The sequence below is a fragment of the Coregonus lavaretus genome, assembly GCF_964263955.1.
Source record: "Coregonus lavaretus genome assembly, chromosome: 17".
Lineage (NCBI taxonomy): Eukaryota > Metazoa > Chordata > Actinopteri > Salmoniformes > Salmonidae > Coregonus > Coregonus lavaretus.
In genome coordinates this window covers 36,842,878-36,854,476 of record NC_140004.1, presented here as the reverse complement: position 1 = coordinate 36,854,476, position 11,599 = coordinate 36,842,878, and the positions used below count along the sequence as shown (strand labels likewise).

The 11,599-nt window shown below is 42.9% G+C and overlaps 1 protein-coding gene across 1 annotated transcript; it reads right to left on the bottom strand.

Annotated features, from left to right (window-relative positions):
- Positions 1-5,479: 5,479 nt before the first annotated feature.
- On the bottom strand, positions 5,480-7,848 carry LOC311144735 (DBH-like monooxygenase protein 2 homolog). Its single transcript, XM_084180831.1, has 3 exons — positions 7,309-7,848; positions 6,367-6,513; positions 5,480-5,684 (listed from the first exon to the last, which is right to left on the bottom strand). The coding sequence occupies exons 1-3, from the start codon at positions 7,573-7,575 to the stop codon at positions 5,517-5,519; spliced, it is 582 nt and encodes a 193-aa protein (XP_084036957.1). The 5' UTR covers positions 7,576-7,848; the 3' UTR covers positions 5,480-5,516.
- Between the last annotated feature and the right edge of the window lie 3,751 nt (positions 7,849-11,599).

The following is an 11,599-nucleotide window of genomic DNA, read 5'->3' as shown; positions in this document are numbered from 1 at the left end:
CCACCTGTGGGGTCTTGAATAAAATAGCAACACCATCGTTTTTATTAAAATTGGAACCACTCCAAATGGAGGGCCCGTGCTGCCACTTCTCCTCCCATTTGCTGTAAGAGGTTAAAAAGGGTAGACCACACTCCTGCAATAAAAACACATCTGAATTAAAACTTTCTAAAAAGGATAAAACAGATTGTGCTCTTAAATCAGTCTTTACGCTTCTAACATTAATAGTGGTGATGTTAAAAGCCATAAAAGAGGTTAGTAAACAGTGCTAAAAGGAAAGAAGGCATTAAAACAGTTTAAAAGGGGTTATTTTTTAGAAACTTTCTCTCTCTCCCTGCGGGGTAAGGGGGGTGGCAGGGAGAGGAGGTAAAAACAGGGTTTAAAAACGATTATTGGTTAGGAGAGTTGGATGGAAAGACCCTGGACTCATCCTCCTCCTGGGAGCTCTCCCACTCCAACTTTCCCTTCTTCTCCTCGCCCTGTTCGGGGTCGGAGAGCTCCTCAGCGTTTCTCTTCTGTAGGGGAAGGTGTTCGCCCAGGGTCTCTCCCACCTCTCCCACACTCTTCCCACTTGACAGTGTCGTTTCCGACACTGTCATCATACTGTCAGACCCACTTGGGGAGCTCTCACTCTCCGTCTCTCCAGAGCCGTCTTTCTCGGCCCTTTCTCCTTCAGGGGTCACATCAGTCTGGGGCGGGGGGGTTGGGGTGGGGAGGGTTTTTGCCTCCACTCCCACTTCTCCCACCACCGCACCTTCCGCGCACTCCACCTTATCTACCACTTCCTCCACTACTGCCACCACTTCCTCAACTGCCGCCACCACCTCCTCTACTACCGCCACCACCACCACCTCCTCTACCACCTCCTCCACTACCGCCACCTTGGCAACTGCCGCTTCCTTCTTCTGGCGCTCGGAAGCCCGGTCCGCAGCCGCCGCCTCCATCCTGCCAGCCCTGACCTTATTGGCCCAGGAGGAGGGGCAGCTGCGGATGAGGTGGGACCGCTCGCCACAGAGGTTGCACGACCTTCCGTTCGTGCACTCCTCGTAGCGATGGCCCACCTCCCGGCACTTCATACAGACCACCTTTTCACAGGCGTCTGCTAGGTGGCCATGTTCACCACACTTACGGCACAGCTTTGGCTGGTCCTGGTAGTGAACATGGCCCCTGTTTTCTCCGAGGACTATGGTGGATGGGATGGCTTTCAACCCACCATAGCCCCCGGGATCCTCCCTCTGCTGGACAGTCACTCTCCAGGCCCCTGTCCAGATCCCATCAGGATCCTTCACCTGGGTCAGGGGCCCCTTCACGTTGCAGTAACTGCCCAACCATACTGCAACGTCCTCCGGTTGTACCGTTTCGTTGTACATACGGACAATAACAGTTTTAATGCTGTTGTCCGTCAGCTTGATCACCTCAAACATTGCTGCGAGGGATCCCTGCTTGTTCTGGGAGTTCTGGAGTTTCCCCCAGAACTCCCTCAGGAAGCTGGCGCCGGCGAAACTGACATCGGGGGGGGGCTGGCAGGCCTACCAAAACCCGGGACACAAAACAAACTATCTAGCACAGCACCCAACTAAATTATCAACAAAAATAGGGAAAGATGGTGGGGGGAAGGGGTTTAAACTAAACACAAAAGGACACGAGGGGAGGATGGGAAATATATATATATTTTTAAACACACCAAACAAACAATGTACAAGGGCTAGGAGGCTAGCAGGCCGTACTAGCAAGTCAGGCTAAGCTAACAAGCTAGCAGGCCGGATGCTAAACCTCCCAGATGACAAAACAAACAAGAGGGAAAAAATGGGTATAAAACGAGGGAAATAATATGGATGGGGTGAAAGGACACAGAAAAAACAAACCAAATACTCACAAATAAGTCAAATTGAGGGGCTAGGAGGCTAGCAGGCCTCACCAGCAGGCCAGGCTAAGCTAACCAGCTAGCAGGCCGGCCAGCCAACAAAATGGCCCCCCAAGTGGAAACAAAAGGCAACAAACAAAAACTAAGACAAGGGAAAGTTCAGGGGATGGAATACAATTTCAGGGGTATGGATGGGTTACGGGGGGGGGGGGGGTATAAGACGAACAGAAAGGAACAAACAATGCCTGCCAAGCCTAAGGGGCGAGGAGGCTAGCAGGCCAGCTAAGCTAAAAGCTAAACAGGCCGGCTAGCCAGCAAGCCATCCCAGCTAGCAAACACAAACAGAAAACAAGGGGGTAAAACTAAAGGGAAACTAGGGCTACAAGAGGATGGGGAAACACAAAGAACAAAAAATAAGAAAGATAAAAGTAACAAGAGAAACAACAATGAGCAAACACAGAACAAATAATATATATATTTTTTGATTTTTTTAAAATAAAAAGTAAACACAAAAACACACAACAACAACAACAACAAACTAACACAAGGAAAAGCAAGAAATAAATAAGGAAAGAAAAACACTTAACTCACCCTACAGATGCTGGTGCACCTGTAGTCCACCACCAAACCACCACCTACCCAGGACAAAAAACAATAGTGAAACAGAAAAAACTATTTTTGACAAAAGCACAATTCTCCGAACACTTCTCAACCAAGCCTAGTAAAAGATACTACACTTGATCTTAGCCAAAAGGCCGAGAAGCCATTCCTGCGTTGTCTTGGCTGTGTGCTTAGGGTCGTTGTTCTGTTGGAAGGTGAACCTTCGCCCCCAGTCTGAGGTCCTGAGCCATCTTGAGCAGGTTTTCATCAAGGATCTCTCTGTACTTTGCTCAGTTCATCTTTCCCTCTATCCTGACTAGTCTCCCAGTCCCTGCCGCTGAAAAACATTCCCACAGCATGATGCTGCCACCACCATGCTTCATCGTAGGGATGGTGCCAGGTTTCCTCCAGACGTGAAGATTGGCATTCAGGCCAAAGAGTTCAATCTTGGTTTCATCAGACCAGAGAATCTTGTTTCGAATGGTCTGAGAGTCCTTTAGGAGCCTTTTGGCAAACTCCAAGCGGGCTGTAATGTGCCTTTTACTGAGGAGTGGCTTTTGTCTGGGCACTCTACCATAAAGGACTGATTGGTGGAGTGCTGCAGAGATGGCTATCCTTCTGGAAGGTTCTCCCATCTCCACAGATGAACACTGGAGCTCTGTAAGAGTGACCAGTTACCCCATTGGGGTTGGGGGGACAGTTACCCCGGTACTTTTAAAAAAATGCCCCTTTTCTAAAAACATTTCATGAAGTGTGAACTGTAGCCATTTATTTCCCTTTATAGTTTATTCGCGTAAGCATGACCTTCATCCAAATAATTTTTTTTTCCAAACATTGCTTTGTGTCAGCAACTAGTTACCCCCTAGTACACTATGCGAGCTGTTCTCCCCCGATTGCTGAGTTTGGCCTGGCTGCTAGCTTTAGGAAAAGTCTTGGTGGTTCCAAACTTCTTCCATTTAAGAATGATGGAGTCCACTGTGTTCTTGGGGACCTTCAAAGCTGCAGAAATGTTTTGGTACCCTTCCCCAGATCTGTGCCTCGACACAATCCTGTCTCGAAGCTCTACGGACAATTCCCTCAACCTCATGGTTTGGTTTTTGCTCTGACATGCACTGTCATCTGTTTAGACAGGTGTGTGCGTTTCCAAATCATGTCCAATCAATTGAATTTACCACAGGTGGACACCAATCAAGTTATAGAAAATAGCTCAAGGATGAGCAATGGAAACAGGATGCACCGGAGCTCAATTTTGAGTCTCATAGCAAAAGGTCTGAATACTTATGTAAATAAGTGTTTTTGGGGGGGGGTTATTTTTGTACACATTTGCAAACATTTCTAAAAACCTGTTTTCGCTTTGTCATGATGGGACATTGTGTTTGCATTGATGAGGAAAACAATTAATTTAATCCATTTAAGAATAAGGCTGTAACGTAACAAAATATGGAAAAAGGGATGGGGTCTGAATACTTTCCGAATGCACAGTATATTCCATTCCAATGAATAATTGTTTTAATTAATTAAAAACTATTAAAAACTTTTTCTTCCTGAATGTCATTTTAAAGACTGCTGGGATTTAAAATCTTGCATTATTCAAATCATGTTTAGTGCAATTGTACATAATGGATTATATGGAAAAAGCAAGCAGAAAATTAATGTACAGGTGAGTTAAAGAGGGACTTTACATCAAATATTTTCATAGTGCAGATATTATAGGTGACATGTGCAACACCATTTCCTCCCCATATTTTATTTAAAATAAGACATCTAGACTTACATTTGAAGTATTACTTATTAAAGAAAACAGATTAAATGGGTTTTAACACACTTGTGAGAAACCCTATCCCATAATCTTCTACCGGGGTAATAGAAACCCTCCGTTGGTCAGTTACCCCGGTACTTTTACCATGAAGTATGAACTTTAGCCATTTACATAGTGTACTAGGGGGCTAGTTACCCCCTAGTACACTAAGCGAGCTGTTGCCTAGAGCCTTCAATATAAAGATGGGCAGAAACTGCTTCTCCATTAGAAACCCCCAACACATTTGTAGGGGATGACATTGCGACATATGCTAGCTAAACTCATGAGCAGAAACACTTAAATCGGGTCAAATGGTTGTCTCGCTCGGAACCGCGCATGTGAGGGCCGTCAAAGGCACTCCTTCATAACGTTGTTTACGAAAATGACAGTGTCAGTTTGTCACTTTCACGTTCAACTACGTAAGTCATTGGCTCGAATTTAGGAAGCAAACCACTATTTCATCCCTTAGCTGTACTGGCATCGAACACGTCACCCTCCCTAGGAGAGGGGGTGACCTTGAGAATTTGTTAAAAAGGAGAGGCTGCCTGGAGCTTTAATTTAAAAACCGGATGTTCCCGTCAGTCTCAACATAGGTCTGTAGCCATTCTTGACCGTTTTAGCTATCCATTGTAAGTGTTTAAATCACCTCATTTTTCAGCATAACGCACAGCCCCATGTTGCAAGGATCTCTACACAATTCCAAGAAGCTGACAACATCCCAGTTCTTCCATGGCCTGCATACACAGACATGTCACCAATTAAATGTTTGGGAAGCTCTGGATCGGTGTACAACAATGTTCCATTTCCTGCCAATATCCAGGAACGTCGCACAGCCGTTGACGAGCGGAAAAAACGTTCCACAATCAGCCTGAGCAACTATACGTATGTGTCACACTTAATGACGGAAATGGCTGTCCCACCAGATGCTGACTTTTTCCCCTGCGCCACACCCCTACCTTAAGGTATCTGACCAACAGATGCACATCTGTATTCCCAGTCATGTGAAATCCATAGATTAGGGCCTGATTAATTTATTTCAATTGACTGATTTCCTTACAACTCAGTAAAATCTTTGAAATTGTTACATATTTCTGTTCAGAGTAAAGTCATTGGATTTTCACATTTTGCTTCCAGTCCAAGATGAAACGTTTCATCACCAAGCGTTCAAACATGGTAAGACAACATTTTACGCATAGGAAGGAGTAGTTGAGTGAATTATTCCTTAAATTTGACATTTTCATATATCATGAATACAGATTATTGACACTTTTCTATTGCGCGTGGGGGACTGGCGCCAGAGTTGCTGACCAGGGGGCTGGAGCTAGGCATGTTGAGCAGGTTCACCTCCTTGGTCCCCCTACTTTTGCCATGGTAGCCGATGTCATCCGTTTTCCCGTAGGCATAGATCAGCTTCAATGGACTGTCCTATGATGGGGATCGAACAAAACATACAAGAGAACAGAAGAAAAAAAACAGGTTAAGGACTGCGTTTAGAAAAGTCCTAGTAGGCACTAAGTAGGGCCTATATCAGCCATCAACAAGATTCAGCCAAGGGCAGATTTCTCTCTTGAGCGGATGATCGGCAGCCGTTTCAAACCTGGCTTACATTTGTATACGATCACATGAGTCTACGCCGTGGGAATACTTGAACAGATTTCTTAAATTAAAGTCACTTGCAGCGGATTTCCCAGTGTTTACAGTCTTATGTCCAACAATGAAAATTGTTCCCTCTGATAACGTCGGAGGCCAAATAAAACCAGCCGCGGTCCAAATTCAACCTGCGGGCCACCAGTTGGGGAACCATATCCAACATAATGTTGTCATTGACGTTATGACTCCAGTCTTTAATAATGCCATTTTAAATGCTAAGTTTGTGAATCTCCGAGAACCACGTAGGGTTACAAAAGCCTCCATGTTTATGCAGTTTGTGGTGAACTACTCAATAAAATAACTAGTAAGTGGATATAAACGACAGATTTTTTCTTTTGGAAAAGTTTTTATTGTACATTTCCTTTAAAACAGCTCACATTTTTAAAAATACATTTACACACATGAAAACGGCATAAAAGTGCATAAAAACCAGCATTACATTTACAACTTAACTCACGGTCATGCGGAAGTCATCCTTGTCACATGACTGGATGGCCCTCCAGAAGGTCATGGTGGTTTGACCGTCTGCCTCGGTCAGGGACAGGAGGGTGTAGTCCTGTTTCTCATCCACCAAGGGAAATCCGTTGCTTGTGGCATGATAATCCTGAAGGAAATACAACAAAATACTGATGTTATCTGGAGTATTTATAGAGCCTACTAGACTTGTGTTTTATTAGGTGTGCTTGGTGAAAGCACAACTTTAGAAACTGTTCATTATCACTATTATGCTGCTGCCACCACCTGTAGCACCAGAACCATAAGCCATCAACACCAGAAAGTCCAGACTGCCACTGGTCAGGTTGCTTGAAGAAACTGACACTAATACTGGTCACACTACAACCATATTTGCATGACTCCCAGTGCGTGCCAGGGACATGGATGTGGGGAATTCTGGTCACTACAGCTTTCTTTACAAAGGAAGCCCAATTTAAAAATATTTTCCAATCAGATTTTCTTCAGAAGTTATCTGATCAGTCAAATGACCGATTAGTGAAAAAATATCATAATTGAGCAGCCTACATAAAAGCAGCCTTCTTACTAGTCGTCAACTGTTTCAGCTAGAAACCCCATTTAAACTAACGTGCAAACCGATCTGGAATAGTGTGCTTGTATACTGACCACAACCATAAAACCTTTTCTAGTTATACTTAAAATGTTATATAGAGTTCAGCTCTTCTCTAAAACTTGACCAGGTGCAACACATTCACATGTAGTTTGCCAAATGTTTGAGGTGTTGAAAACCACTACACTGTCACAGTAGCCTATTCCTAAAACCTACAACATAACTGCCTCTACCTAAACGCTAGGACGCAGGGTTAGGGCTACTTCTACAAGAAACTACTACATTACCACTGATACTTGTCTAATTGTAACGATTACAGGTTAATGGTTTAGATACCTTGAAGTAGTTGGCTTTTGGTCCGACCCCTCCAATAACGATATCTGCTCCAGCCATGTCTCCATTTGGGCTGAACCCGAATCCCACCCAGCCAGTGGTCTTGAAGGTCAGCTGGAACGTGATGGTGCCCTGGACCTCGCTGAACCCCCACTTCAGGATGACATTGTTGTCCACGTCAAGGTGCTCCATGAAGGGCATATGGATGTCCGGCTGTGCCCCGATCACTGGAGTCCAAGTCAGGAGCAGGGAGAGGAGTAGAAGGATCATCCTGTCTGTCACCCACAGATAGACCCTGAGAACTCAACCAGCTCAGATACAAAAACTCCAGGTCAAACAAACAGCTATCTCGCCACGGAGCGCCGCTAAGATTCTGACACACTCACTGCCCTTGTCCGAATACCCGTGCTTGCGTCCTAAATAGTTAGTAGGCTTTTCGGGTATGCGAAAATACGTTTTATAGTATGTGAAACTAAATACATTTAGACCCAGGTGTGTTTGACAACAGCTGATAATCAGAGAAAGGAGACGCCATTGCGTTGTTTCCCGCCATTTAGCTTCAGCCAGTCCCCTTCTCTGATTATCAGCTCTTGTCAAACATACCTGGGGTGCATTCATTTCGTTTTTTACGTTTGCTAATTTGCATGACGGTTTGTAGCGCTACTGAACGACACGTTTCCACAAAACGGTGGGCACCGTTCTTCAACAGTTTTCCTTTGAGGTACGTTTTCTCCCGTTTGGTGGGTGTGGAGAGGTAATAGGGGAATATGCTGTCCATATAACCAGGTTTCCATCTAACATTTCATGAGAGTAAAGTACATTTCGGATAAAAAAAATGTCATGACAGGCCTGATGGAAACAGAACATCACATTTTTTCGGTAAACTTTCCAAATTTCGTCAAAACAAAATGCACTAGACGAGGTATGATCTTTTTGTGTCAGTAAAATGAATTATGCAAAAAAGTCGGTGGAAACGCAATTATGCGCAAATATTGATATAACAACCATCATATGGAAGTAAACTTCGAGTCACGCGATGACATGTTGTGTAGTCCTCCCCACTACGACTCATCGGGAAAGCATGCAGTTTATTAGGTTACAGATTAAAGAAATGATGAACTTCACAGGGTTGTGAAAGTGCAAGGTGATGAGCTCGATGCTCCTTTCCACTAAATATCGAGGGTCTTATTCTGGTGACATGATCATCGATGCTTGGCTGCCAAGTAAAAATAATCTCGCTCTTTTGTCAATAATAGGCTAATAATCTCATCATGTTCCATGTAGGCTGTATAAAGCCTCCTGTAGCTCAGTTGGTAGAGCATTGCTTACAACGCCAGGGTTGTGGGTTCGTTTCCCACGGGGGGCCAGTATGAAAAATGTATGCACTCATTAACTGTAAGTCGCTCTGGATAAGAGCGTCTGCTAAAGAGGTAAATGTACGCTCTAGCTGTTGGCTACAGCGCACGTGCCAATACCAGAGTGTGCACACGCTATAACGCATTTTTGTTGGGGTGAGAAAACCATCAGTAGAGTTGAAAATGCTATGGAAACCCACTGAACTTGTATTTTTTATTAGGTACATGGGAATTTCACCGCAAAAGGTATTTTGTGTGCACTACTTTGTCACGCACAGCATTTTAACTGCAACAAGTCAATTTGAGAAACAGGAGAAGTTGTGAAAATGCGGATATTATTTTTTAACGGATTTTATAATATTCACATGAATATCTGTTGCCAATTGGATGGAAACCTAGCTACTGATGCGAAATCATTATTCTTTGCAGCTTTTCATATAGTGCATAATGTCACAATTATGATACAAAATTACATTGGAAAAAGATAACTAAAGAGAATTACTACTTTTATGTAAGATAAAGAATATTATCAGGTGGAACACATTGAGAAATGGTTGGAGCTAAAGTATATGAATATAAAGAACATACTTATAGCTTACACAGCAAATTTGAAATTGTTAATTTAACACCAGGCATGTTAATTTTAACATTCTTCCAGTGTTTATATAGGTCCACGCTCATCAGTGTTAATTTAACACTTTTTGTAGTGTTAATATTGAAACACTGAATGTTAAGATATAACACTTCAGGTGATGTTTAAATGACCCATGGGAGTGTTTTTTCAACACCCTCAGTATTAAGCAGCAACACCTTTCATTGTTGAGGATCCTGTAGCTGAATTGACACCAGGAAGTGCTAAATATTCACACTAGGAAATAACCATTTTTTGTCTGGTTCTCTCCCACTCATAAATCAAGCCTGCAAGTTATAGGTGAATTAAACCGGAGCAATAAAGGATTCGTTACAAGAGTAGGTCACTCTGGATAAGAGCGTCTGCTAAATTACGTAAATGTAAATGTAAATGTAAGAGTAGTGACTCTGCTTTGTTTCATTTATTTAGGCCACAAAGAGAGGGTGCGTCAGTGAAAACAGTGCATCACAGGCACATTCAAATGAAAAAGGTGCATCACAGGCACATTCAAATGAAAAAGGTGCATCACAGGCACATTCAAATGAAATCAGTGCATCACAGGCACATTCAAATGAAATCAGTGCATCACAGGCGCCTCTGTACTTGTACTATACGAGAACAAGAGTATTTGCAGAGTTGCTATTTAACACAAGTGGAAGTCCTCCTAAGTCTATTACTCAATCATGTCAAACAAAGGAACAACATAAAGGCTCTCATCAGCACCATAAGCACTTTGAAGGACAAAAGGCATATTACATTTCACATCATCAACTTTGACAACAACTTTGTCATCAACACCATCAAACACTGTGAATGCATGGTAATGTTCACTGAAATTATCAGTATGCAACTTGTCCAGCAATAGGTATACAATATTGTCAACCACAATGATCTTAGTTATTTGACAAAAGACTGGCATTTCATGCTACATCTTACTGCAAACTAACAGTCCCTCTCTGTACTCTGTGCCATCCATATTAACCCAGCTGGTAGAGTAAATGGCTTTCTGCATAGGACCTGAAGTGACCCTGCCAACTCCTCACCACCATTAAAATCATTCAGGGAAAATGGTATAATCGGTCCATACTCAATATGTTTCAATGGTGATGTCTCCCAGTGATGGCCTATAGCAAATGTGTGTTTTTTGGCAAGGTACTTAGTAATGTTCTTGAAGTTTTTGAGGGTGTTATTAAAGAGTTTGCGCTTTGCCTCAAACCTCATGCTCCACATATGTAATAAAGGACCGATTTGTCTTATGCATGCTGGGTAATCTATCATAAAGTGATGTTCGGGTATTACGTTTTTATGTGGGTACAACGGTTTGAAAAGTGTGTGATGTTCAATTATCAAATGCTTTAGATAAACAGTCATGCTCTGGCTAAGAAAATGGGAAAAAAACTATGTTGATTATTTGCAGTAAGATGAGCAGCAAATTCCAGTTCTCATTTCCTGGTGGAACAACATCACCCAAAATCAAGGGAATGTTTCTCACAAGACACAGAGTTTGAATAGAAATAAGTGCTATGCTATTTCCACTGTTCTCTAGGTTGACTTTAGTTGGACGGTTTTTGCACTCCAAGTACCCATAGTCAAATGAGTAGATTCTAGAGAAGCGCACGTTTTGAAATAACATTTTCTGAGGCATACAGTGGCTTACGAAAGTATTCACCCCCCTTGGCATTTTTCCTATTTTGTTGCCTTACAACCTGGAATTAAAATGGATTTTTGGGGGTTTGTATAATTTGATGTACACAACATTCCTACCACTTTGAAGAAGCAAAATATTTATTTTTGTGAAACAAACAAGAAATAAGACAAAAAAAAGCGTGCATAACTATTGACCCCCCCAAAGTCAATACTTTGTAGAGCCACATTTTGCAGCAATTACAGCTGCAAGTCTCTTGGGGTATCTCTCTATAAGCTTGGCACACTTAGCCACTGGGATTTTTGCCCATTCTTCAAGGCAAAACTGCTCCTTCAAGTTGCTGGTGTACAGCAATCTTTAAGTCATACCACAGATTCTCAATTTGATTGAGGTCTGGGCTTTGACTAGGCCATTCCAAGACATTTAAATGTTTCCCCTTAAACCACGTGAGTGCTGCTTTAGCATTATGCTTAGGGTCATTGTCCTGCTGGAAGGTGAACCTCTGTCCCAGTCTCAAATCTCTGGAAGACTGAAACAGTTTTCCTTCAAGTATTTCCCTGTATTTAGCGCCATCCATCATTCCTTCAATTCTGACCAGTTTCCCAGTCCCTGCCGATGAAAAACATCCCCACAGCATGATGCTGCCACCACCATGCTTCACTG